Source organism: Megalops cyprinoides, chromosome 17 (assembly GCF_013368585.1).
Source record: "Megalops cyprinoides isolate fMegCyp1 chromosome 17, fMegCyp1.pri, whole genome shotgun sequence".
NCBI classification, from domain to species: Eukaryota; Metazoa; Chordata; class Actinopteri; order Elopiformes; family Megalopidae; genus Megalops; species Megalops cyprinoides.
This window is the reverse complement of record NC_050599.1, coordinates 27,040,356-27,067,606: the sequence shown is the minus strand read 5'-3', so window position 1 is coordinate 27,067,606 and position 27,251 is coordinate 27,040,356. Positions and strand designations below refer to the sequence as shown.

Sequence of the window (27,251 nt, the reverse complement as noted above, 5' to 3'; positions counted from 1 at the left end):
GCGTCCATAGATTTTCCATGGTTAGAACTAGCATTGCAAAAGTGTTATTTTAATCATAAACTAAACTGCATAGTGTTGCTCAGCTCCTGCCAATGTACCTACACCAAATATACTGTATATCTACCGACATCAGAAAAACACAATTATTGCACAATGTTACAATCTCTATTGCTTTTATTATTTTTTTGAAACTGATTCTTTCAATATTTAGGCATTTTATTTTACTATTTTTTGTTTTACTATCTCATGTCTGTTAAATGCTTTGGGCTACAGTGAGCTGCATGACAGGTGCTGTTTAAATTTATTCATATTATTACGGCATGTTGTGAATACACCTGCCCCCCACTAAAATCTACAGTCAGACAGTATTCATTTTAAGGGCCTCAGACCAAAATGTCCCCAGTGTGTCTCCAGCGGGCCACTGGAAATATTGTGTGACTCAAAGCAGCTGGGAAGAGCGGAGGAGAAAACCCAGCGAGCATCACCCTGCACTTGGCAGCAGGGCCTCTCTCTCCCCCTGCAGTTGAGGCAGTGCTCCGAGACTGGGCGAGACGCTGAAGCCGGCAGTCACGATCATGTTTATTTATTATGGTTATGTAAGAGCTAATCCTTCCTCATGCCAAGAAATCAAAGCAAAAGGCCCCAAAAACCTTCCGTGCCACAAGGCAATCCGGCTGTCAAAATGTCTGACGGGCCGCTACGCTTCTCTCTCGCATTTTTATTTTAGGCAAAACAACACGTCCTGACTCATAATTTCCATTGGAAATTATAATAAAAGTTCTGCATCTGGGTCCAGGCGAGAGCAAAGCTACGCATTTCTGCCTGTATCATACAAACTCGCTAAGACCGTCCCTAAACGAAGCAGGTGTTATAGGCTGAAATGAGGCATCAACTAGTACATTTTCCCTATCTGCTGTCATCACTTTTGCTTCAAAAGTGCCATACATTGATGAACTCATGCAATGCAAATTCTGCTTTAGTCTGATAATGCAAACTCACAATAAAGCAGGAAGTGAATATTCCAATTCCTATTAAGAGGACTGATAATTCAGTAATGGTTCCTGCACAAAGAAGTCATTCGTGTTAAAGATGCACTTTACAAGAGAAAGTTTCCAGCGTTTATTTTGTGGTGTTTTAGATGACAGAAATACCTCAGTGCATGACAGAGAGCTGGGTTATACACTGCATCAAAGCAATGAACTGACTTTACAATGTTACATAAAAAGCACATAAATAAATTAAAGGCAAATCAAACACATGATCTTTCATTACTGGTAATACTCCTGTGAGGCAAAATGAAGTTACGTCCAACACAAAGATGTTCTTTAAATAAAAACACAAACACTGTTTTCCAGACTGAACCTGAATAGTCCGTTCTGAATGAATCTTTAAAATGACTTCTACAAAGGCCTCCAGGAATGGCGTCAGCTCAGCTGAATGAACCCCATGCCAGGGCTCCCTCTCGGCTTGACCCACCCCAGCACTGGCGACCTCTCTTGCGGATTGGCCAAATGGTTACAGAGGCAGGGTGGCGGCTTCATACACGGCATTCGTTCACTAAAATAACACACCGTAACAGCATCCTAACAATGCACCATAGTGTTACACAGATGGCTGACCTATCACAGCAGAGACCATTAACAACTGCTATACAGGTGCTGGGACAGGGACACAGGATGGGGTGGGTCTGGGAGGCTATGGATGGGCCTGATGTACAGGGGCAGGGATGAGGAAGGGGGGTGGGGTGATTGAGGCCTGGGTAGGTGGGTGGGTCATATGTCAGTTGTAGTGCAGACTGGTGGCTGGTTGGGAAGGGAGGGGGGATAGCAGGGCAGGGCTAGTGTTGACCCCAGATTTCAAGGGGTTGCATCAGTCACACGTGGGCTTCACTTCTCTGTGGAGAAGGCTCTCTTCATGAGCGGGGGCGGGGTCTTTCCGGCATCGTACAGGGACTCTGGGGGCGGGGAATTCAGGCAGCACCAGTCTGGGATGCGACCCGTCTGGTTGTAGTAGTCCCGCGACACAGAACGGCTCCCCAGGATGTCCTGCAGAGCCCCGAATATCGCACCTACACCAGGGGGCGCCAAAAGCCAGTCATACACCAACACAATTTCAGGCTTCTCACAGCTCTGTCTGAACCAGTCCCCAGTTAACCCGCTCATAGAAATCATAATAACGAACAAGATGACAAACTCAGAGCTACCATCCAGTGCAGTCTTGGAAATCCCTGGGCATTCGTCTTTGGCTGAAAGCACACTATCAATCATGCAGAAAAGCTGTCTTACCAGGGTTCTCTTTTGAGAACATTCAATAGAAAAATCAAAGCAAAAATAATGAGGCATCCCATAATAATTACTGGAGCCAAGTTAAGATGGAACAAGTTATTAAGCCTCCAAAATTAAACTGTACCCCCAGAGATGGCTCATTTTCAGCCTTGTGGCACAAAAAGGCTCAAAAAAGAACTTACAATGCTAAAATGGGACTGTGCCTATGGATGTCCCTCAGCTAAACCCCAATACAAACTTAACTGAATCTATAGAAACGAATGTTGCCAATATTGCTAAGTAAACAGGACCAACTGCTCCAAGCCATACCTCATGTGCATGTCTGGTTTAATCATTTCCAGCTCCCTTAAAACACACTGTTCTTACACTACAGTATTTATAACATATTTGTGCCAGGACTCGCTAGCAGAATTTCACATTCACGGACAGTTTTTTGGGGAGTCTGAAGTCTAAAGTCCACACACACACACACACACACACACACACACACACACACACACACACACACACACACACACCCACGGGACTCACCTCCCAGCCAGGCGGTGCAATTGGGCTTGGCAGGGGGGCTGTGCACACGGAAGGTCTTAGTGGCCAGGGCTTGCTGGTACCGCGGCTTCTCCACCAGGAGGCGAATCTCTGCCAGGAGCCGGTGCAGGAAGCCGGGCAGCATGGCTGTGCCGCCAATCACCACCAGGTTCTCCGAGAGGGTCTTACGCGTGTCGATGGGGCACTGGAAAACAGGCCAGTCAAAGCCTTATTACAACAACTAATAATGCAAACTATTACCACTGTCATTGTTATGCTTGTTTTGTTATTGGTATTACTGCATTATCACAGCAAACTTTATATGCATCCTTCATGCAGGGCTCATTGCAATGCATGAGATTAAGGGCGCAATAGTTTCATGCAATAGTCAAGCTTTGTCCCAAGTTTAACCCTTGTCAGCAGTATGTGCAAGAGAGTGGGTTAATGTGCAAGCATGGAACAACTGTCCAGATTCCTAAGAAGACACAGACACACACAGAAACACAGACACAAACACACACACACACACACCCTGAACACACAGTGCAGAGCTGCCCCTGTGAAGACCCGCTGCTGCCCAGGGGCCGCTCTCTGCCCCGCTCTCAAAGGAGCGCCTGTTTTTGAGAAAGGTCCCATCCTGGACAAACATGGCGCCACAGAGAAAAGCGCTTTGTGGGATCAGGAGCAAACATCAGACAGCAGTATCCCATCGCTGGGGGCGATTCTTAGCATTTAAAGTCAGAATGCACACAGAGCTGTCACATGGTGCAGGGCCCTGAGCCCCTCGGGAGACACTACACAACATGTCGCTGGAAACATCAACTCCATCTTTACCTCTTGTGATGTGTGCTTACATACGTCCCTCTGTCCTACCTTGACCAGAGCATCCAGGACTAAGGTAGCCACTGACTTCTCCTCATTGTCCTGCTCAAACAGCATCTCTATGACCGAGTCCCTGCAGATATAAACCACATTCACATTGAGGCTGGACACAGGGCTTGTACACTAATAACTCTGCGTGATCCCATCCCTATCGCTGTTTAAGAAATGGTGTCCACAACGCTAACAGAGTAAAGACTTAAAAACATAGCGCAACATGAAAAAAAAATCTCAAAGATCGGTAGACCGTATTTGAGAGTACATACCAGAGCAGTTTAATTTGATCGCTTAAAAAAAGGCAATAATGAAGAGGGAGGCACCTTATTGATCCCTTGATGTGGAGGATCTTCTCTCCATCCAATGGGAAATCTACATCGGGGGGTGGGGCTGGCCGCTGAAAAAGGCAGGCAGACATTGTCAGTCGTTTAAGATGGGCAGGGAAACAACGTGCATGGTTGGAGCTAAAAAACAGGTTCAGGCCCTCAGCAAATCAGAGGGGTTGAACCATGGGCCAATGATGACCGCGCTGACCTCTGCCGTGCCCTCCAGGTTGAACTTTGCCTCCTGGATCTTCAGCCCCCTCTGCAGGTCGCTGACAAAACAAGTCCTGACTGCAATGGAAAACAAAAAGCAATTCAGTTCCGGGCCAGACAACAGATTCAACCACCTCCCCTACCAAACTAGACTACCAAGCCTGACACTCATCGGTAGACCATGGAAAATACATCATTTACTGTGTAAAATGAACCTCAACACACAAAAAGTTAACAATCCTTTACAGCACAATGTGGAATTTGAAGGGTTTTTCATTATATTTTACTAATGTTTGACAGTGGTTGGTTTCCCACTGCCCACAAGACATAAAAATGGCATCTCCATAATAATAACTTATAGAAGTGTATGGCAGGAGTACAGGTCCTTCAGCAAGCATAACTGCATGAACCGCTCATTCAGTCTATGTTCTGACCTGCGGCAGGTCAACCTTACCTTTAATATCTTCCACAACTTCCTCAGAAATGGTCCCTGCGAGAAACACACACAGAGAAACGGGAAACAGGTCTGTGACACTCTGAGAGAGTCCATCTAAAAGATGATCATCTTCAGCATCACTACACTCTTTTAGTTAACCGTGAATGATTGAGCATCTGCTAAGTGTGAAAAATACATGGCACTGTTGATGGGCCCAAGGAATGGATGGGACAAGATGGTCAGTTGTGGAGGTGTGGGGGTGTAGGGGGGACATAAGTGGATGAACACAGTAGTGACACAGAACAGGTGGGGGAAATTGTCATGTACAGGCCTGTCTGAAATTGTTTGCATAGCTATGACCCATTTTACTCGTTCCAAGAGACTTACCTTCCAGCAAATTATGACAACTCGTTTTCTGAAAGATACCCTTGATCGGGAGTTCAGAGCAGAGAAACCAATGTAAGCCACTGGATGTGCAATGTTCAAAAGACGGGATTGGATAGCCCAGCAAAAAGGAAGAAGTGAGTGTATGCTTCCGCCATCAAACGCATAATAGAATGCTAACCTGTTAATAACACTAATATACCATAGGGCTACTTTTTCAACTCTTGAACCTGTGGGCCTAGCACTTAATCATGCCTATTCTTACTTACAGTATTAAACTAGCCTCTCAGAGGGGTCCCAAGTGGTGAGCAAGGTTGAGTGCAGGCTGAGCCCATGGCATGGGTTCAAAACCAGCCATGTCATTTGCCAACAGTGACCAGGATCCCACAGTATAGGGGTGGATAGGTTGGCCAGGGTTTCTTTGTCGCCACTCAAGCACTTGCAGATGTCAGTGGACAGCTCTATAATGAAAGCCCACTCCACTGTAGGGTACTGTGTGACTTGTATTGGAAAAAATAGCCATTGGCTGCATACAAATCAGAAGACTGTATTTGTTTCTCATTGATAAACTGCAGGTCTCAACTGGATGTGAGAGTCCAATCAGAAGGTGCATGAGAGGTGAAGGTAGGGTTGCCAGTCCGTTGGACTCACCAATAACTGCAGGGACGCTCTGTCCAGTGCTGGAGTCTGTGTCCACAGTGCACTGCTCCACGAGCTGGGCCTCTAGCTCTCTGCGGATCACACACACACACACGCACGCACACACACTCTGTGAAGACAGCCACCCAGTGAGTGCAGCAGAGCAACTGGTTTCTTTAGAGCTGGTGTGTGACACAGGGAGCTAGGGGATGGATATGATTGGTCACTTACTTGTGAATGGCCTTTCCTGCCAGGGGCAGTGCCTCCCAGGCAGAGAGAATAGGGATGCCCTCGTACACCTGCTGAGCATTAAGGAACGAGACCACACCCACAACATGGAGTTCCCTGCCCCTTTCAAACTCCTCCCACTTCCTCTTTTCAGCTATAACACAGTCTTAACACCCACTCTTTCTTGTGTGCTTTTTCAGGCTTGATTCTATCTTAAAGTTTCTTTTACAATGATAACTATACATCAAGACATCCTCATCATTTGCGAGCAGTTAGGCCTACAAAACACCTACTAATCAACTGCTTTCAACTACTAGTCCTGTCACAGCCAGCGCAATCAATTTAAAACAGCACTGCTCAGCAGGATGTGCAGTATTATTGAATTGTTATATTAAAAAGTGAGTCTAAAAGTGATACCAAAGGTAGCTATCATTCTTGATTGAGGACTGACTAGCTTTGTTCATTTAAATGAGTCACGTACATATGCTTATGACTACTGTTACATATCCAGTTACAATTCTTGATCTCAGTGCTCCCAGGTCTTAAGTCCCGCCTCTCTCTCTCTCTCTGCCTCTGTCTCTCTCAGGACAAGGATACAGGCAGCACCAGGGTCTCTGTGTACCCGCAGTCCATCACCAGAGCAGAGTTGATGCCCAAGGTCATGACAGACATGAGGTGGCTAGGGGCGAAAAGCACCGACGGAACCTGAGGAGGAGAGATGCCCTGCACCTCAGGATCAATGCAGGAGTTAACAGGCGGGACAGGAAGCCTTTCATGCTGACCAATGAAGCAACTCTACAGGGAAACTGGACGCACTTCTCATACTAAACATCCCCACCACCCCAGCTGGTGGAGCCACAAGCCCCGCCCACAGGCTCCATCCATGACAGACAAATGCAAAAAGGAGTAGAAGCCTGCACACAGCAGATAACCCCTCCCACATCAGACAAGGTCAACCTATAGCATGCAGGCAGCTGTGTGGTACCAGTACCTCAAAGTGCTTGAAGAAAACCTTAGTGAGGGTCTCTCTGAAGTGGGAGGGGCAGAGGATGGACTCGATGATGACCACGCGCCGGTCCCGTGGGTTCACCAGCAGGTGTCTGTAGTGGGAAAGGTGGGACCAAAGCAAGGTCAGTAAATCATGTGAGCAGTGCACTTTAAAGAAATACTATCCAATACTATACTATATTACAATAGACCTGTGTGTCTGAGTAATTCAGCATGTAAATGACGGGCATAGAGTCTGTAGAGTCCTGACAAGCAGACTTAGCAACCCACACAGCAGTGACTTCAAATAACATATAAAATCCACTTCTTCTCTGACATGCTCTCCATAGACAAGGACACAGTGCTTAAGGATATTATGAACACTTGGTTCAGATACTATGTGCAAATATTTTCCTTTCAAATGTTTTAACAGCTTTTACGGTTAGCAGAGCACAAGGCTTTGTGTCTGCTAAGCAACTGCACCCATGAGTCGAGCTGCAGTATTAAAGTCTTAGTGTTTGGCCTAGTTGTCTGTGTGTTGGAGTAGTTTGAGCTGTATACACTCTTGAGTGGGGAGAGACAGAGGCCGTTACCTGAAATAAAGCATATGGATGAACTCTTTGAGGTTGGAGTAGAGTTCTTCTGTGTTGATATTGAATTGAACCACTCGGACGGGCTGCATGACAGCGGAGACACTTTTAGATCGAGGCATTCCAGATCGACAAATATGCGTCTCACACAAAACGAAACACAGGGCGAAATGAAGTCGGACCAACTAACCTGTTGCAGCCCTGGTCTCTGGAGTTCGCTGGGAATGATACATCGTGGCCCTGTCTCCCCGGCAAAGCCACACCTATCGGAAACAAAGCAGTGCAGTCACAACAGCGATGTAAAGCTCACTTTTACAGACTGTAACGATCAAGTGCCTTTACAAACACATAGCAATCAAGGCAGCAGCACCGAGATGAGCCCACGATCGTTACCACAGAGCATCAGTCGTCGTTCGCGCGACACTCACATTCTTGATGTGACCTGGCCCAAGATGTACCCTTTTGCAGCTGAATATAACAACTTGCCATGTCGTGCCTTTAGTTCCAAATAAGTCATTATTCTTCTACAGCTAATCTAACACTTTTTCCAATAAGGTGTTTTACACGACATACCGTATGAATCTGCACCTATATACACAGCTAGCTGATTCAATTGCAGAAGTCCTATGAAATCAGACAATAACCAATAAGACGTTTATGTCTACAGCCGCGTGCGCTTACTATACTTGCTAGCTAACTAGATACTACAGCAGCTTCGATGAAATGCAATCAGTTGTTGCAATTAATGTAAAAAATTGTACGAGGACCATTAACCCACAATAGCGCCTCCAAACATTACATCATACAGCCACCTAAAGCAATAGCTAGTGCGATACCTTAGCTAATGTCAGTTATCTAACAGCTTAAATAATGTTTCAATTACGCATTTAGATGACTAGTAAATAAATTTGATATAATGTAAGACTGAACACAGTAAAGAGCTCGCAGTCACACAATAAGCTAGCTGACAAGCTAGCCGGTTTGCCCATTTCCTCTGCTAGGTAAAAGTAGCAAGCCAGCTAACGCTAACTAGAAGAATACAGATACTCACTTTGTGTAGGCCGCTCCTAAGTCAATAACTACAGCAGTTTTCTCCCCGCCGCTCCCAAGACCCTCAAAGAGCGGCATCGTTGCTTATAGTCCCAAATATACGATAAAATCGGATAAATTAAATGATTCGATAATCTTTCAATTCGCAACACTCCGCCCCACAGCTTGGTAAGGCGGGGCCCTAGCGTAACAACAGCAGGCTGTCCGACACGTTCGCCTGAGCAGAAATCAATACGTAATTGTGTGCAATGAATGATAATTGTATTTGCACACAGATACCACGTATATACCACGTACGTATTTATAAACTAATTATTAAATTGTGTCGAATGCTAATACGTGCACTGCTCTTTACATGATGGTTAGTTTTGTAATATATTTACGATCTAAAATAAAGGCAACATATCAGCCAGCTATAAAAAGTAAGTGAATCATAACTGCGCACTCCCTAAAACTCAAGCATGAAATTTCAGTGCGACTATTGGGGATTTGTTTGAAACGTTCAGTGTGCACTGATGTTGAAAGATGCCGCTGCGTAATGTTGCCTTCTTCTCGTCACTACTGCAGTTCACCCCACGTGATCGTTTAGGGGTAACACTCGCCAACTTGGGTGCTATCCATTCAGCACCATAGTGTCCAAACCCGGGGTTTGGAAAATATGTTTCGGTACAGTGATTCCCACAGGAGCCCCAAATACAATGGCACCTAACGGCCTGTTTCGCCACCTGTCTCTTAGATGTGCGTTTGACTAGTATTCTGCAAACAACATTTGAATGACGCTAGAATGGCGTTTGCTGTTAATATTGCACTGAATGTGGAAATAGTCCAAACCACCAAAAGAGTGAAAAACTGTAGCAAATGAAATTAGCAGTTGGCGTTCGTATCATGCATTTTCCAGACATGCGCTCGGGAGAAAAACAAACTGCAACCCACCACCACTAGTCGCACAAGCACGCGCACCCTGTTCAGACACAGAGAAGGCACGCGCACGCCATTCGCATTGTGTCAAACTCAGCGGTCCAAAACCATCCCAAGAACTAGCTTCCGGATCAATACAGACTGCTTCTATTATTAAATCAGTGGGGCTACAAGTAATATCCATCGCTTTCACAGCAGTGCTGGATTGCACGATTACCACCGAAATGAGCTAAAAACCAAATGCGATGATTTGCGACAGGTAAGGACAAAGGCGTAATACAAATATGTACTTTATCATCGATGTGTCAGTTATTATTGGTGAAACATACAATATAACTATTGACTGAAATATGTTATATAATTATGTCAGACTATCAATTCAAAGGGGGTTAATTTCTAAGGGTGCACTGCCCATACTCGATCAACAATTCAAACACCAGAAATGGTTAAATTTATTGTTGATACCGCAGATTTGTGTATAATATGTTGCACCTCGCCAAAGTGTCTGTCTCAGAAAGCTGTTTACAACAAAACGACCCGCGCATTTCCCGTAATGCATACGGATAGATGAGTGCGTTTTGGAATTGGGCATTTTACGGTAATACTTAAAATAAATAAAATTCGTTTGTCAGCATGGGACAGTGGGTACCCTCCGCAACGCTAGGTGATTACAGTTAGGGATTATTAATCAGGGAAAGTATTGACAAACTGGCTGCAATAATTTCTAATTGTCAATGGAACAGCAGCAGGGGTAGTACTAATTGTACCAATAATAGTGGCACTATAGTAGTTATTGTTGTTGTTGTGACTGTGGCTGCGAGATTAGTTGTTATAAAAGCTCGCGGACAACGGCGTTGACCGACATAGAGATCCAGGAAGTCGTGAATAGGATGTTGATCCGGTTGACCTGCTCTGTCTTTGGTAAGAGCACAGCCGACAGTCTCCTGAGCACCAGGATCCAATGGGGATCGCAGTTTTTTTATGGCTCGAGCTCTGCCTGTCAATTCGCCTTAATCTCTTTCAGGTTCATTGGTTTACCTTTACTGTTTTCACCCGTACAGTCCCAGACGCAGCGCTGCTCCTCTGAATATCACTCTGTTATTACACAAATCACTGCAACTCCTCTGCCTCTATCCATTTCTTTTTGTATTACATCTACTAATGCAATAATTTCCATGAGTTACGTTGTTATGCTGCTAATAAATAATAATAATTGGAATAATGATTATAGGATGCCTGATTTCACTTTAAATTGCATGGTAGTGTTTGAGCCATCTCAGATTACAGATAACCCCTTTCTTTTTTTACTTCCAGCCCACATCTTTCTCATTTGCTCTTCTTAAGGCTTTGGACGTGAACTGCGACTACTTCACCTTCCAGCCTTCAAAGGCCCTCCTGGTTGTGAGAGATGATTGATTGTGTGGCTGTTCAGACCCTCTTATTGGTTGGGGCTGGTTTCTTGGTCAGTGCCACCCTTCTCCCATCATTCCCAGAAGACCATGGCAGTCAGAAACAGGGTGGGGGGTCTATAGCAGCTCATGACCTGGCAGGGGGGCAGCTGGACAGGGAGGAAGGGCTTATGGCACCCACTGCTGCAGTTGTCATATCTATCGTCCAGCCAGAAGCTCCAGCTAGGCTGTCAGAAGGCATCAAGTCAGCCAATAAAATTCTGCATTCCGCCACTGACAGCTTGTCTTACCAATCAAAAGCAGTCAAGGCCAACACTTGGAGTTCTGGCTCTGTAGAGGAGGGAAATGCTGCCAGCCACTCTGAGCCTCAGACGGGAAGTGATGCAGCTCCCTTCCTGGTTAAGGTGAGGTCCCACCCTGAAAGAGAGGGCCCAGTGACTCACATTGGGGAGGGTGAACGCCATCTGACTGGGCCCATCCCAGAGGAGACTGGAGCTGACCTCCAGGTCCCTGCCCTGAAAGAGAAGAACCCTGGCCTGGAGAGCGGCTCAGAGAGGGTGCCCCGTCGCAGGAGGATGTCTGGAGGGGAGCAGCCAAGTGGGGCGTTTTCAGCACATTCAGAGATAGGGCTGGAGGCCTCTGTGACCCCAGCATTGGAGACTACTCTAGGGCCAAAATTTGCACTGTATCCACCTTCTCCCTCCATGGTGCCTGTGGCACTGGAAGCCAAAGGTCAGGGGGAGGAATTGAGGGCATCAGAAGAGGCGGGGCCAAGAGGGACACTCATACAGAACCCAGTGGAGGGAATTGGAGAACCATCAGGTGGAGAGACGAGTGAGGGAGAGATAAGCATAGCCAAGACGCCGCCCACCAGAGTCCCGGGGTTCCCTAGCCAGACCTGGCACGAAGATGCCCAAGTCACAGTCGCCATGGAAACAGGGCCCCACCTGGATGGCACCCCTGCTCCAGGGCACCCCGAGTGGAGGCAGACAGCAGTCCTGGGAAAAGTCATCCGGACTCCCTCCTCCCAGGCGCTGGACATGCTCTCGCCCCTGACCCCAAACCCCGCCCCAGAATGGAGCACCATGGGAGAGACTCCACCTCAACCAGAAGCTCCTACCCCTGCCGAACAGCCCTGGGATAGCTACACCCTGGGCACTGGGGGAGCACCACATCAGGACGGAGGTAAGACAGGGGTGTGGCATAGTGGTAAGGAGCAGGGCTTGTAAAACACAAAAGTCGCTGGCTCAACTCCCAGGTGGGACATTGCTGTGGTACCCTTGGGCAAAGTACCTAACCAAACTGCATGAGTAAATATCCAGCTGTACAAATGGATAACGTAAAAAACAGTAAGCTATGTAAATCACTCCGCTAAGTAAATAATGTAATGTAAAGAAAAGATAACACAGGGGAATGTGTAGTCCATAACGGTACACTAGGTCAGCTCTGAGAAAAACTAGTACTCCATGTATCTTATTTTAATAGAAGGACTGCATTTCTGAAATGGGATTCATCTAGTGTAAAAGTGGGCAGCAAGGTTCAAATAAAAATCCCTCTGGGAGTCAAAAACCCAGTGGATGTATTTTGGGATGTGGGCGGCCACAGGCTGACTGATGTTTTTACAGTCAGCGGCTAAATGAAGTGCTTTTGGTGGCAGTGGGCCAGCGTCGTTAGAATCGCTGGAGAAGTGCACGCATCATTATGCCGTGCTGGTGAGCCAGCCCCCACAGCGCTCTCACAGTAACACTGCAGCAGACTGTGACTGTTGCATGTGTAAGGGGTCACCCGGGGTCGTCTGGGTTGTGAAACGGCCCTCGGCGTCGCCGCACAGGGTCTGGTTGGTGGAATGATAGAGTTGGAGCCTTGGAGCCTCCCAGATTTACATGCCCCACTTGGAATCCCAGCAGGGGCGGGAGGCAGCCTAATTAATTGCTATTTTTGACTCAGGAAATGGGGACAGGGGTCTGTGGAAGAATAGGAATGGGGGACCGGGAGCTTATTATGCTGTCCCTGAAGGTGTCTCCCACAGAGATCCTAATCAGCACCGCTTGCAGTCCCAAGCTGCTCAGTGCTTGTTTTTTGTTTTTGCTTTTCCCGGCAGTGGAGGAGCAGGGCAGCACCCCGAGCCCAGACGCTCCTAAGACAGCCTCCCAGCCCCTCCTGACAGCAGCCAGGGGGTCGGATGAGCCCATCTCAGAGGACCTGGCTTTGGAGCCTGACAGGGAGGGGACCCTTTCGCCCGATCACCTCCCCTTGTTATTCGAGCCCTTGGATGATGTCATGCCGGAGGCAACCGGCGCTGCGCCCCCTGGTGGATCCCTGCCGCAGCCATCCAATGGGATGGGGCCGGAGGCGGAGCTTGTTGAGATGGTTACTGTGGATGAGGACGGCCCCCCTTCAGAGGATTTGCTGCCCGACTCTCCATCCTTGGCGTGGCAGATGTCCGGCTCCGAGATCCCTGACGCTGTGGGCTCCTCCGTGCTGCCGTCCTTCACAGCACCCCCTTCTGGACCCCTGCTGAGGACCGCTGACCCTGAAGGTGAGAGGAGGATGTAAGGGAGTGAACTCCAGTCCGTGTGTTACTGCATGTCATTCAAGTCTTTTTTGTAAAGCTGTCTGACTGGTCCTTCTGTCTGTATTCCATCATAGAACGTAGCATGACTGACACAGCAACAGAAGACCGTCCTATTTCTGTTGAAACCCCACCCCCCAGTGCCACTGGACAGACTCTCCTGGCAACGGTTGCCAGGGTGACTGGTCTATCTCTGTCCAAGCCTAAGTCAGGGCTGGAGGAGTTAGAGTATGAAGGTATGCACTTGTGTGGGGTGGCATGGGAATGTGGAAGTGGCTTTTCCTGAATTTGCTTCTGACATGGTTTGTCTCACAGAGGAGCATGATGAGGATGAGGAGGACGAAGACACGGACGATTACGAGGAGGAGGAAGAGCACGAAACAGAGGCTCCCGTCCTGGCTGCCACGCCCCCCGCCTACAGCCACGTCCCCCGCCCCCCTTTGTGGGTGCAGCGCAACCATGGCCTAGGTGAGAGAGCAAGACAAAGGTCAAAGGTTCAGGGGCACTGCTTTTCAAAATGCAGTGGCTACATTAGCAAGATTTAGCAAGATTAGCAAGAGTTTAATAACATTTTAATAACAGCTGTTCTTTGTAGAGTGTCCACTAGAGGGTGCACTTTACCAGGGTTGTATGCCACCTCATTTGAGAGCAGAGACAAGAGATTCAAAACCTTCAAACCACTGTGAGGCTCAAAAGCTTATTTTAGGTCTGTCTCTTTTCCTGGGATACCACACAGTCTCTGTGATCAAGCATGGGAGGAATGCACTGAGGATCAATACCAGACACCTTGTCATTATCATATGTGGGATAACTACTGGTCCAAGTAGCTAGTGATTTCCTCTTCAAGCATGGTACTTTAAAGGGAGCAGACAGGTTTTCAATGGTGCTTGTGTGGGTGGACGTTTCAAATCAATATCTGCATCAGACTCACCTTGGTTTCACGCTAGAAGGAGGGGGAATTGACCTATTTGCTTGGGCCTAGCACACATTTTATCCAGCCATGGAGATATACTGCCATTGAGCATCAACTCCTTTTGTATTTATTTTCTTACAGATTTCAGTCTTTTTAAAATCATCTCAAAGCATCTACGTACTTCCCAAAGCAAACCTGAGAATGGATATACCTGTCTTGTTCAGTATGCTGTAATGCTGAATTTGTCATGTGCAGTGGATTAATACCAGTGATCATAAGTTGAATACTGTAGCTAATTATTAGTGTGTATGTAATACTATTTTACCACACAAGTGCACAGACTACATGGTTCTATGCATCTGGATATGAGGCACATAGTCTGGTCAGTGCTGTGCAGCTTTGGTCCATGTGAAGAAAATTTGATTAGTGAAAGATGGGTTTGATCAGCATGCATTGACACTCAAGTTAGGTGTCCTGAAACAGCATTAAAGGTATAAAATTCAAACATTCAAATACATAATATAATGTTTTTTGGTATCCACCATTAATAATGTTAATGGATAGGTTAAATGAACTTTTCATGTTTCAAGTTCAGACAGCAGTATTATTGAAATATATAGTGATAATGCTGTATCATCAAAGGTTTATCCCGTTTGCAATATATTTGTTTTTGTGGACAGGGGTTTGAGCCTCAGGCAGCAGCTCCCCCTGGTGGTGAAGCATGATAGTGCTGTGTATCCATAGGCTTCAAAGTAGGTTCACACAGCCTGTGGATCTGGAGCTGAACAGCACGCAATGGCAGCCTGATAGTAAATGTGTCAGTGTGCAGGATGCAGGTGCCACTTTAGAGTTATATAAGTGACTCCAAAGAGAGGTGACATTAGCATGTCCTCACCAGAAGGAATGGGTTTGGACTATCTGTCACAGTTCTGCCCTGCTGCCTGGGATTCTGGGTAAATGATAAGATAAACATACCCTGAGAAGATTGACAGCTGCCCTCTCGCCCTCTTTCTCTTTTTCAGTGCGCAGCTGGGTGGAGAAGATCAGAGATGAGGTAACGTTGTCATTGTCCCCTGCAGGTTTATCACTTCATTCATGTTTTTGCACACAACAGCGAGATGCAGAAGAGTGAAATGTCACTGGTGCATTAAATGACACTCAGGGCTGCTCGTAGTTCATAGTTTACCTTACATACACTGTTGTCATTACACATGTTTCTGATTGGGGCTTGAAAGTAATTTAGAGTTCTATTTAAAGAGTCAATGGGAATCTGAAGCATGTACCAGGCTCTTCCCGCTGTTAAAAGACTGGAGGTTTGACTGCAGGATGGAGCTGCATCCAGTGACTAGAGATGGTGTCAAAGTCTTCAACGCCACATGCTATCATGTACAGAGCTTACATAAATGAGTGAACACCATCAACGTATTTTGAAGACCTCTAACACAGGCCCTAAGCTGAAACATACTCATATTGTCCCTGGAGAAAGTGTTGAGTTATTAGCTGTGGGGAAAGGTCACATGACACACTCTCAGATGCTTTACCTGGCCATGGGGCAGGGTCACGTGACTCACTCTCAGACACTTTACCTGGCCACGGGGCAGCTTCACGTGACACACTCAGATACGCTTTTCGCAGCTGTAGGGTGGGGTCAGGTGACACGCTTTCAGATGTCCTGTGGTGCACTCTCATTTTCCCAGGCGGGGTATGTATCTGGGATGCTGGCGCCAGTGGGCATCGGCATTGCAGGGGCCCTCTTAATACTGGGCGTTCTGTACAGCATCAGGGCAGCTCACCGCAAGAGGAGGAACACCATCAAACAGCAGAGGAGGAAGGTGGGCCACAGAGAGGGAGGAGAGAGATGCACAGAGAGAGAGTGAGAGGGAAGAGATAGAGATGCACAGAGACAGAGGGAGAGGTGGGCAGAGAGAGAGATACATAGAGAGGGAGGGAGAGATAATGAGAGAGAGATATGCAGAGAGAGGGAGGAAGAGAGGGGGAGATACACAAAGAGAGAGAGTACAGGTAGGGAGAGAAAAAAGATACACAGAGACAGGGAGGGGAGGAGGTGGGGGGAGACAGAGAGATACATAGAAACAAAGAGGGAGAGATAGAGAGATACACAGGGACAGTGATGAAAAGATATGCAGACAGAGAGAGGGGGAGATAGAGAGGTGTGCTGAGAGAGAGAGAGAGAGGAGGGCTTGTTTCATTCGTCTTGAATTTGCTACAGTACAGTGTCTTCGTTTGGCTTTGTCCAGTAACTGTTGCTGTGAACCTCTTGTCTCCAGCAGAGGGAGATGACGAGCAGACAGGACCAGGCTATGCTCCTGGCTGACAGCTCGGAGGATGAGCTGTAACTCCCTTCTGTGACATCACCCACACAGCAACCAGCCACGCCCATGTTCCCATGCCTTTGGGGTCACCACGACTTCCGCTGGCATGCTGGGACCCTTTCATCATGCTTTACCCCTGGACTCCCAGGTGCAACACGCTGAACAGCAACCATGAGACGAGAATATCGTTAAGAGGCCTTGCTGTCGCATTCCTTTCAGAACCATGGACACCAGCAATCTCACACATCCAGGAGAGGATTCCTCCCCAGTGTCATGCACTACAGGCACAGAATAAAGAAGAATTAGCCCTTGTCCCATTCTCATTGCCGAACCACCGGCTTCATATACAGTGGGAACCATTCCTTTTAAATGACTGTTGAATGTTGTGTCCAGTTATATTCAGTGGTAAGCAAGGGACCCCCATTGTCAGTTTTCCTTTCAGATAATGTTCAGGACAGTGCTTGAGAAAAGTGATGTAATCAGACAGAGTATCTGAGTTACTCTGCAAGACTCAGCCAATTGGCCGCTCCATGTCATTTCCACTGGAGGCACCATCCAATCATCCTGATGCCCTTTATGTCTAATTTACATAACTGTAAGGTTTCACTGTAACACAAATATCGTACATGCTCCGGGTGATGTCAAAAGGGTCAGAAAGAGCAAATACGTCTATGTGTTCTACATACAACTTGTACATACTGTAAATACATGGTAATGGACAGGGCTGTTTGATAAACTGTAGTTAGACTCAACATCTTTACAATATTAATCGTCCATGTAACTGTAGCTGCCCGTTATTTTGCTTTGTAGACTACGAGAGGAGACATTATCTTTTAGATGAAGCATGCGGGAACTTCTTCATGTGGACAGGCCTCTGGTAATGTAAGTGAACCACTACCACGGTCTAGCTGTTGCAAAACAACAGTTGTTCCTTTTGAAGCTTCCATGGTACCATCGCAGTCATATGCCAGGCTCGTGTGTTTCATTCTGTACGACTTACTAAGCAGTGGACAAGTATATGAAAACAAAATTGAGAAAATCACGTAGAAACATTGTGTAGCGTTAATATTTAATATTTAAACATAACCTGATCCATTTATTTTCTGTTGATAAAAATGTAATTATTTTTTCTGATTATTTTATAAAAAAAAAAAAAACAGTTCTGTTTGTACAAGAGTAGAAGGGGTTCTGGTGTGATCAGACCAAATGAGAGCTCTTGAGTGTAAGGCATCTGCTTAGTGTGTATCCATCCAAATTAAGGCTCTTAGAATACAAGGTGCCACTCCATAGGACATGTCATTTTTTGAATAAAATAAACCTACTTGGTATGGTTTGGAAATGGCGTGGGACAGCTTTGTTGTGTATGTGTGAACAGGTGCCTGTGAGATCATACCAAAATGATTGAAAAACTGATGTACATGCAGCAATCCTTACATTTACAACATTCAAAGCCTCAAGTCTGAACAATTTGTGTGACTTTGAGCTACAGGTGTTTCCAGGTGGACAGGTGTTCCAGAAGAGCTCTTTGAGTCTGACCTCATTCACCTGAAAGGTTTCGGTCCTCAGAGAACCAGAATCTGCGATCCTCTGCACAGGGCAGAAGAGGGCGGAGCTGTCCAGCCGTGTGTCAGGTCATGTGCATCTGAATATGAACAAATGGATATGCAGAGTACACATCCATCTCACAGAGAGATAATTACATGACTATTTTGAAAAGGGTTATGTGACAACTGAGATAGTCAATATGAATATGTGCATAAAGTTATGTTCCCACACACACACACACACACACACACACACATAGTAGTTATTATATGCTCTGTAAAATGTGATGTCTATGTAGACATGTATGAAATTGTGGTCATTTGAGTTGAACTGTGACCAAAGCAATACAAAGACAGGGTAATACAGGCTTATTTTTCCCCTCTCAGAGCCATGTCATCCACAGAATTCCTGTAACAGAAACCAGTCCAATTCTGACCTTCTCAAGTTCTCCCACACCACCCCAAACCAATCCCAGATCCCAGTTTAAATGAAAAGAGATTACAAGAGATGAAAATAGAGGGAAATACAGGGGGTAGAGTCAGAAAATTACCTCTTTTCTCTCATCAAACTGTAGGCAAGAGTGTGAGAGAGTGAGTGTGAGAGAGAAAGTGACAACATGGTATTTCAACATCCCACAGTTCAGCCATAAACATGGATCTCTAAACAGAATGGCACAATTCCTGTAACCTAGACACTGAATTAAAGAATATAAATAAGAGGAAAACAGAAAAATGTGAATAACTTCTCTCCACTGCCAACTCCCTCCAAAAGATGAAAAAGGCACTAAATGCTCTCTCTACGCAGAAACTGATGCATCAACATAGTGCAGGAGGGCAACCAACTGAAATCTAAACAAAGACAAAATGTTGTTTATTTGATCTCAGTGCCTTTCCAGACACAAACACAGTCATATGTGCACACACAGACACAGATACACACACACGTGTGCGTGCCTGGCAGAAGAAACAGGACACTGTGATGCTGCTGTTTGTCCCTCCCTCTCTCATGAGACTGTAGTACAAAGATGGGGCCTCACATGACAGCCCCACTCCACCCAAGGGGCCCCTGTCAGCTGACAGGAAGGAGAGGCCCACCGCTTCCTGATCAGCACGAGGCTTCAGCACTGACTGCAGAGCTGGTTTATGTCCACCTGTCTCAGCTCCACAGGCTGCCTGCCTAGTTACGGCTGGGATCACAGTGTGTTTTACAAATTTGCCAGTGACCCAGGAGCAGATTTTGTTTCTTCTTTTTAAATAATTGTTACCTGTAAAAAGATTAGCACTTAATAAACTGACCCTGAACCAACTGGTCTAGTCAGAGATATGCTTGTCCACTCAGAAGATCTCCTTTGCTAAATTAGCCAATCAATAATTTGGGCAGAGGAGTGGTAAGTAAACCACTGTGTATGCTGCTGCTACGGAGAGAAGGACTCACTGTTAATATGCCGCTATTTAGGAGAAAGTCAAGAAGCAAGAATGTGGCTTGATGAAAACGGGGTCCTAAATCCAGTGCATGCATTCACACACACACACACACACACACAGAGCAACAAACACATCAGGATAGTCTCTCAATAAAGAAAAACCTCCAAAAATTCAAAAAGTCATAAGTGCATAATATTTCTTTTATTTGCCTGGATGAAACGCAATAAAAAAGACAACAGTTTGCCTCCTTGGGTTTTTTTGGTGGTTTTAAACATGTAAAACTTCATCAGGCTGGAATCTTCTGACTTTGCAACGTTTTGGCGGGAAAGAAGTAGAACAGGAGGCTCACGGTGGCGGGTCTGTCCAGCGGGGAGGAGGGTTTGGGAGGTAATGTCTGCCCCTGTCAATCTGCCCTGCAGTCACAGAGACAGTCAGACAAGGGCTTCCCAGAGGGCCGGGGCTGACCTGTCAGTGAGTGCAGGTGCTGGAGCTGGAACCTGGCTTCTGTCCGGATGCAGAGTGGAACTCCAGTCAGCGCCTCCACTATCCGGAGAACAGACACGTTTCAGACCCGCGCCACCAACGCTCACCTTCCTGCTTCCTTCATCCGTGGATGACCACCTGCGGTGATGCCATAGTGCAAAAGCTCACCGGGGGGAGGTGGGGTCAAGGGTCGTGCGCGTCCGAGAGGAAGACCCGGCAACCAGACTGAAATTAAACTTGGCTTCTCTCATCCAGTGGCATGTGCAATTCAACTCAAAGCTCCATAGTCCAAAAAATAAAAACAACCCATGAACACAGTGAATGCCCCCCCCCCCCCAATTACATCAGCTCAACACTGTCAAATAAGGGCAAGATAATTAATAAAAACACAAACTAGCTTCTTTCTTGTATTCTGGGTCAGGTTTTTTGCTAATTGGGGGCTGGCAGTTGATTAGGGAATAAAGATACGCATGTGTGAGGCCTCTCGCAGAGGTCTGAATGTGCATTAAATAAATACATAGCTGTGAATGATCTCTCTTTTCTTGCTCGTATGCATTAGTTTACTCTCACTGTGAGGGCAACATGCAGGACTGAGTGCCACTCCTGAGTGTCTGCCCAGCACACAAAACCAAATATCTGCGCACGTGCGCACACACAGGCACACGCACACACTCCACACACAAACACACAAACACAGACTCAAGCACCAACACTCAGCACGCGCACACACACCCACACACACTCACTTCAGCTCTTACACTGCACACGCTCGCATACACACACACACACACACACGCACCCACGGTTGCACACAAACATTCCCAATACACACCAGCCATGCGATAAAAGGAGGAATAGAATAAAAATAAATTCCAAAAATAATGGTGGGCATCTTTTTCTTTTCTTAAACCTGCTTTGCATTCTACACAGCTTCCTCTTTTATTTAAAACAAAACAAAACAAAAAAAAAACAGTCAAGAGGAAGCCATTTTGTTTTTGATGTCCCCTGGCCTGATATGAGGACAAGCAGCTGGCACTGTCCCATCACATGAGACCCCTCCACCCCCTCCACCAAAACGACCAGCGCAGAGAGACTGCAACCTCATCCGGGGCTGCCCGCCACACCTCCCTTCCCAAAACGAGGTCCTGACAAAGGGAACCTCACCCCCGCAGCCCAATTCAGCCCGCTTCTCTTAAACTCTGTTTTTTTAAAACTCGTATCCACCCGATGTTTGTCAATCTGATGTTTTGCCATTTGGCTGCTCGTTGAGAGGAAGCAGGTTCCTTGATCCTGTGTCCCGCGCAGAGCGTGAGAGGAAGGGTGGGGTGTGGTGGGGAGGGGGTCTTGGGGGGACAGGGGCGGCTAGCGGAGCCACAGTTTGAGTCTCAGCGCATCCACCCCGTTCAGATAGTATCGGAAGAGCCGCTTGTCCCTCACAAAGCCCAGGTTTTCGTACAGCTTCAGGGCCGACTTGTTAGTGATCTCCGTTTCCAGCACCACCTGTGAGTGGGGGGTGGGGGTGGGGGGAGGAGGAGGAGTCTCACTGATAATGAAATCATGTGGATGGCCCATCCCATATACTCTGCACCATTGCATTAGCCAATCCACATACTGTGGAGATCACGGATCTGATCAAAATGCTGATAGAATAATGCAAAGCATCTGACACAAACAATTAAGATGCAACATTACTTAGCCATTAGATAATAAACTAGGGAAAGAATATAATGTAATCATATACGATCAGCCATCAGTCAGGCACCAACTAACTTTAAAATATCATAGTTTTTCCTAAAAGGTGTGCATATTCCTGCTTCATTAATTTGTTTTCCTTTCTCACACTCTATCCTGCCTTCTCTCCTCCTCCTGCTTAATGCTCGTAGCCCTGATGAAGATATGGCTGGCATTGCTGCCTTTCCCATAGATAAGGACAGAGTGGTAACATGGCAACATGATAACATGGGATCAATCTCATCTTGTAAAAGTAACCTCATTGAAAGCCTTACCTCATCGCAGTCACCTTCCACCATGGCGTAGATGGCCTTCTTTACCAGATTAGTGCCTGAAACACATGGACGGGAACCAATGTGAGGGAGGCAGGGGGTGCAGTGGGGACACATTCACAGAGCACGCCATATAGCAGGCATAAACACAGGGATGCTACACGGGCTACAATCCACTCCCTTCTTTGGTTAAATCCCCTCACCATACTGAGTCCACCCAGGTTCTATAGGAGGTGAATCTGTTAATCTGAAAGTGGACTCTTGCCCCTTCTGAATGAGCCTACAGTAGTGCCTGCAGTAAGGGGGCGAAGCCGACAACCCCTGTGTCTTGACATTATAGGCAGACACTGCTCAAACTGAAACACTGAAAACATGGTGGACACTTGCTCTCGTAAATGCCAAGAGCAATACATGTATCATGTTTTCTGTCATTGTTATACACCAAATGTATGATGTATGACATACACTAAGTCACCAAACAATCACAATGTTACATATTTTCTCTAAAAAGAGAAGCTGACTGAAATAGCCTGCTAGCTACAGAGGCAAATATGCACCAACCTATTAAAGGCACCTAGCTAGATAAACAATTAACAGCTAACTGGCCAAAATAATGTGCTAGACTATGGGGATGGGGGACTCTTACCGATGCTTTTCCTGCGGTACTTGGAGTCAACGGCAAGCATGGCGATGTAACCACGGCGAAACATCTTCTTGTGCATGTCCAGCTTACACACGATGGCGCCCACACACTCCTGCCGCACCATGGCCTGCAGGGGGAGCACAGGAGCTGGTGAGCAGAGGGAGGAGCTCCAGCCTCAGGTGCTCCTCGAGGGCTGAAACTCTCAATGTCTCCCCGCGTTACTGCAGACAGGGGCTCCTGAACATTATGAGTTGATGACTTAGCCTAATATATGACCAAATATCAGTTTTTTTCTCAGATGTATCCATGTGACTTCATTAACAGCAGCTACACATAGACTGATTAGTATCAATGTCGCCGCTTTTGTTACTTTATACAGGGCCAGTCCACTATCGGGTATATGGTAGGTTTCTGTTTGGAATGGAGTGATCCCACTGTAGGGACTGCGCTGCTCTCACACAGTGAACCAAGTATGCACTTGTGATCTTAGGACTAAATTTGCTACTGATGCGTGTTGGCTGCTAGTGTCCTGCTTCTACAACTGTTCATGCAACTTTATTAGATGCACTTTGTACTTGCGCTGGATAAGAGCATCTGCTAAATGACCATGAAGAAATAAATGTAAAATGTAGATACACTGATGGACCCAATGCTGAATCTCTCTTTAGGCTGCTAATGTTCAAGGATGAGGAGCTAAAATGGTTTTGGTTAAGACATCTTTGCTGGGCAAAGCCTTTGAGTACCTGTCTGTGAGGGGACCCAGCAGACACCTTGGCCCTCTGGTAGAATACCTGTGACCCCTGCAGGGCTGGGGGTGTATGCCCCTCCCCTCCAGAACCCCTTGATGAGGCGCTCCAAAGAGGAGATGGCAGCAGGTGGGCAGGTGTTCATTAGCTGAGTGGCGGGACCACTGTAACTCAACACGTAGTTGAACACGACACAAGCAGCCCCCCCACAGGACACTGGGGACAGTTGCAAGGGGCAGAGGCTGTCCTTTCTGTCCTATGGTGACCCCCCCCCCCCTCACCACAACCCCCACCCTGATATCACTCACTGGGACCTAATTATATATAGATCCCATTGCCATGGCAGCATACCGGAAAAAAACAGACACCCTTTCCACAGAAGTGGCTGGCACTCTCATTTCAGCCTATAGGCTAAAAACAGAGGTAGATCAGGACAATTTTAGTAACTAAATTAGTAACACATTCAAACTTTTTCTAGTAAACATGTGATGTAAGACTGAAACACTACTAACAATAAGAAGTATATATGTATTTTTGTATATATGGATGCTGCTGCGTTGTAAAGCATGTTTTACATAACAGCGCAGTATAAAGAAAATAAAATGTGTCACCCCAGTAAGGGCACTTCTCCAATTCAAAATTATATGTGGTGACATGTCAGAAATAGGTGTTGCGAACCAAATCACAAAGTTTCACTTATGAAGGCAACAAGCCAAAACATTTAAACATTTAGCCTCGTTCTTTTTTGAGAAAAAGTTCAGTGTAGAGACTTTCTGAATACACAAAAGCAGGTGCTCCTGTGATATGTGGGCATCTTTGGGCCAGCAGGTCAGGAAGATTGTGACAGGACAAATTACAGTATACATTCCATACACTTGCCACACTAACCACGGACTGCAGAGTTCTTCACACATCCTGTTTTGGACACAGCTGAATCTTACTACTATGCCCAAGGTCGTACTTTAAGACATTGCCCATAAAAGGTTCATGAGTTTCTGTCTAACGATGCTAAATATCATGGCTCTGCGCGCAACACGTGCTTGTGGAGGATTAGTGATAAACGATGAATGTGCAGTGGGAACTGTCACTGTTGCATACAGCTATTAAGCAAGACAATCTACTCCGTACCATATATGGACATTAACCACACACACACACACACACACACACACACACAGAAGAAATCGTTGCGTCTGTGACCAACGATTAAAAGAGAACAGAGGTCTTCCAAACACCCACTCACGTTAACAATAATAAAAATAATAATGTCCGAAAGCGTGTCTTGATAAACACACACATTATAAACTCGCAGTGTTAACAGGTAGTTAGGTGGCATACCGCAATAAACGTCTCACTTTACACTGACAAATCCACAGAACTCTGCATCTAGCTGTAAAATCCACCTCTCTCATTTATACAGGGTGTACATTTGTGCCAGACAAAACAACACGGAATCCTTGCCAGACGTGCTGTACATACCAGAAAGCACAACTGGGGCCAGTTGTGGATGAAGTACCTATACGTGTAAATGGAATACGGCTCCGACAAATCCTTGGTTATCAGCCTCATGATGTCCGGCATCTGCAATTCGGATTCATAACGCACATAGTGGATGGCCTCCTCTTCCCCATCTCCTCTATCCGGTAAGGAATTCAGATGTAGCCTCTCCATTTCCGATACCGGTACATGTGAAATGTCGGGCCCAGCTCCAGCCCGCTGCATCCCAGCGCTTTCCCCATCCTCCTCGGCCTCCCCGTCCGGTGGATCCCCGGGGAAAGGCCGGGGCTCAGTCCTGGCGTGGTAGTCTGTCCTAGCACCCTCGTCTCCAGCGAGGTGCTGACTAGGGCTCGCCTCAGTCCTGGACACGTTTAGCACGCTGTTTATAAAGTTGTTGCTAGCATGAGAGTGGTTCTTTTTTGAACAGGGGTCGTGTTCCTGTCGGCAGTCGCTACGATTGTTGTCGCTTAGGCTGTTGTTCTCTGTGGCATCGCCATCATCTCCGTCCTCACCGGTACCGTCACAGTGCTCCCCGGGCTCTCTCTGGCTGTCCGTGGGTCGGTGAGCCGGGTGGGTGAGCGGGACGCCGTCTTCAGCGTCGCTGAGCAAGCCGTTGAGTTGCTGTTGTCGCGGCTGCGTTTGGGAACCTGATGAATGGGAGAACAAATGTTTCTGGATCGCTTTGTTTGCCCGTTTCCCTTCAGTTACTTGCTGTTGCCCTGCTCCAGTGATCACTGCATCTGCTCGCCTGAAGTCCCTTTCATCGCATTCACCGGGTACGACGCATCCACCCCCGGGGAAGGGAATAATTTCAGCCGGGGACGCAGACAATGCGCTACTAGGCCCAGGTGGCACTTCAGCCATCCCACCTCATTCAGCGGAAAATAGTGACTAAAACAAATCAGGAACAAAAGATCCTTCCAGAGGTGGTTCTCTGAACGAATCGGCACTTCTCTACAGAAATAACGTTAAAATCGTCTGATATTTCCTCTTCTGGCCGGGGTATCGCTTATTCGTTCCCCGTTTCTCAGTTCCTTGCTGCCGTAAAGCACTTCGTACACAGCGAACGTCAGTGGAGCTGTAGATTACGACAGTCATGTGGGGATTTTCCATTCGATCTCTGATAGAGGTCAGTCGTGTTCTCGTCAGTTTCCTTTTGCCAGTTTGAAATGAACAGTGTTGTTTTTATTAAAAAATAATAATAATAATAGCATGAGCTGGTTCAATTCCCTCCTGGGCCACTGCTGCTGTACTTAACCGACAGCCAGCTTTATACCAGCTGTATAAATGGATAATATGGAAAATTATAGTCACATCTGCTAAATGGCAATAATGTAATGCAATGAATGTAGAACAGCTTATCCACCACATTCCCCATCCACAAAGACCCAAGGCATAGAACATATTAAGCAAGCAAGCAAGATTGATATAAAAATAAGACATATACAAAACAAGTATTTAATTGCTGCCAGTGGAATGGAAATTCAAAATGTATATTTTCATGTAAAAATGTATTTCTTCACTAATTAACATTTAAAAAATACAAACCATTCAGGCATACATTGTGGTTTGAGAATTTATAAAAATATCAAAAAGCAAAAAATGTATAACAGCGTATTATATATAACAGACTGTAATACATCAGAGGGGATGGTAAAGCAAGGAAGTGAAGAAATGAGAAACAATTACTTCCATTGGAAATAAATATATTTAACAATCAGTTTGCAAAAATTGCACATGCTCTGAGGGAAAGGTTTAGGCCAAGTACAATGTTAGAGATTTTGTGAATGCAAAGGAGTTCAGTCAAAAAGGCTGCTCTCTTTAGTCCAGACTGAGCCCTATAGGTTGGGTTCCACACTGGAAACGTTTTCACCTGACAATGACTGCAAGCCCACAGCAGTGGAACAAATTAGCTTCATTCTGGTGGTGGGAAGAAGATGTCAGCGGACACGGGCTTATCCTTGCATTGGGACACAGCCTTGGTGGAAAAGAGCAACCAAGAGCAAGTCAAAGTAACTTTCTATAGATTGGGCACCCTCAACTCAGTGACATGCTGAGAGTAAGTGCTGAGGGCAAGTGAGCAAAAATGTGGATTCCGATATATATAAATTGTGCTCCTGTTGCAAACACCTTTCCATTTTTGTTTTACACAACTTTTTATATGGTATTGCAAGATAAGATGTTACAACAAATATTCTAGTCAGCTTTTCCCCCCACAAATCAATC

General features: G+C 46.3%; 3 protein-coding genes across 5 annotated transcripts; 1 reads left to right on the top strand and 2 right to left on the bottom strand.

Annotated features, from left to right (window-relative positions):
* Window positions 1–1,118: 1,118 nt before the first annotated feature.
* On the bottom strand, window positions 1,119–8,720 carry actr10 (actin related protein 10). The gene is made up of 13 exons (XM_036549719.1): window positions 8,541–8,720; window positions 7,680–7,752; window positions 7,493–7,575; window positions 6,904–7,012; window positions 6,510–6,617; window positions 5,916–5,983; window positions 5,697–5,776; window positions 4,680–4,715; window positions 4,224–4,303; window positions 4,013–4,086; window positions 3,687–3,768; window positions 2,817–3,018; window positions 1,119–2,068 (listed from the first exon to the last, which is right to left on the bottom strand). The coding sequence occupies exons 1-13, from the start codon at window positions 8,615–8,617 to the stop codon at window positions 1,887–1,889; spliced, it is 1,254 nt and encodes a 417-aa protein (XP_036405612.1). The 5' UTR covers window positions 8,618–8,720; the 3' UTR covers window positions 1,119–1,886.
* Window positions 8,721–9,511: 791 nt separating this feature from the next.
* On the top strand, window positions 9,512–17,969 carry LOC118791787 (nascent polypeptide-associated complex subunit alpha, muscle-specific form-like). 3 transcript variants are annotated; one of them, XM_036549221.1, is made up of 8 exons: window positions 9,512–9,716; window positions 10,802–12,051; window positions 12,968–13,405; window positions 13,516–13,674; window positions 13,754–13,906; window positions 15,374–15,405; window positions 16,049–16,183; window positions 16,640–17,969. In XM_036549221.1, the coding sequence occupies exons 2-8, from the start codon at window positions 10,866–10,868 to the stop codon at window positions 16,706–16,708; spliced, it is 2,172 nt and encodes a 723-aa protein (XP_036405114.1). In that variant the 5' UTR covers window positions 9,512–9,716; window positions 10,802–10,865; the 3' UTR covers window positions 16,709–17,969. The 3 variants fall into 3 exon arrangements, with proteins under 3 accessions (XP_036405114.1, XP_036405115.1, XP_036405112.1); XM_036549222.1 differs by having other exon boundaries at window positions 10,772–12,051; window positions 16,643–17,969; XM_036549219.1 differs by having other exon boundaries at window positions 10,772–12,051.
* Window positions 17,970–20,910: 2,941 nt separating this feature from the next.
* On the bottom strand, window positions 20,911–26,054 carry LOC118792161 (N-alpha-acetyltransferase 30-like). Its single transcript, XM_036549895.1, has 4 exons — window positions 25,008–26,054; window positions 22,786–22,909; window positions 22,143–22,198; window positions 20,911–21,636 (listed from the first exon to the last, which is right to left on the bottom strand). The coding sequence occupies exons 1-4, from the start codon at window positions 25,887–25,889 to the stop codon at window positions 21,499–21,501; spliced, it is 1,200 nt and encodes a 399-aa protein (XP_036405788.1). The 5' UTR covers window positions 25,890–26,054; the 3' UTR covers window positions 20,911–21,498.
* Window positions 26,055–27,251: the final 1,197 nt, after the last annotated feature.

What these genes read in the sequence shown, in the direction of transcription:
- actr10 (XM_036549719.1), bottom strand. Translation starts at nt 8,617, where the DNA reads ATGCCGCTCTTTGAGGGTCTTGGGAGCGGCGGGGAGAAAACTGCTGTA. An exon ending in ATCCATATGCTTTATTTCAG is followed by an intron (nt 7,013 to 7,492) that starts GTAACGGCCTCT and finishes TTCCCACTACAG; the next exon opens with ACACCTGCTGGTGAACCCAC. An exon ending in CACATCAAGGGATCAATAAG is followed by an intron (nt 3,769 to 4,012) that starts GTGCCTCCCTCT and finishes TTATATCTGCAG; the next exon opens with GGACTCGGTCATAGAGATGC.
- LOC118791787 (XM_036549221.1), top strand. Translation starts at nt 10,866, where the DNA reads ATGATTGATTGTGTGGCTGTTCAGACCCTCTTATTGGTTGGGGCTGGT. An exon ending in GAGGACCGCTGACCCTGAAG is followed by an intron (nt 13,406 to 13,515) that starts GTGAGAGGAGGA and finishes ATTCCATCATAG; the next exon opens with AACGTAGCATGACTGACACA. An exon ending in GCAGCGCAACCATGGCCTAG is followed by an intron (nt 13,907 to 15,373) that starts GTGAGAGAGCAA and finishes TCTCTTTTTCAG; the next exon opens with TGCGCAGCTGGGTGGAGAAG.
- LOC118792161 (XM_036549895.1), bottom strand. Translation starts at nt 25,889, where the DNA reads ATGGCTGAAGTGCCACCTGGGCCTAGTAGCGCATTGTCTGCGTCCCCG. An exon ending in GGCCCCAGTTGTGCTTTCTG is followed by an intron (nt 22,910 to 25,007) that starts GTATGTACAGCA and finishes CTCCCCCTGCAG; the next exon opens with GCCATGGTGCGGCAGGAGTG. An exon ending in TGGAAGGTGACTGCGATGAG is followed by an intron (nt 21,637 to 22,142) that starts GTAAGGCTTTCA and finishes CCCCACTCACAG; the next exon opens with GTGGTGCTGGAAACGGAGAT.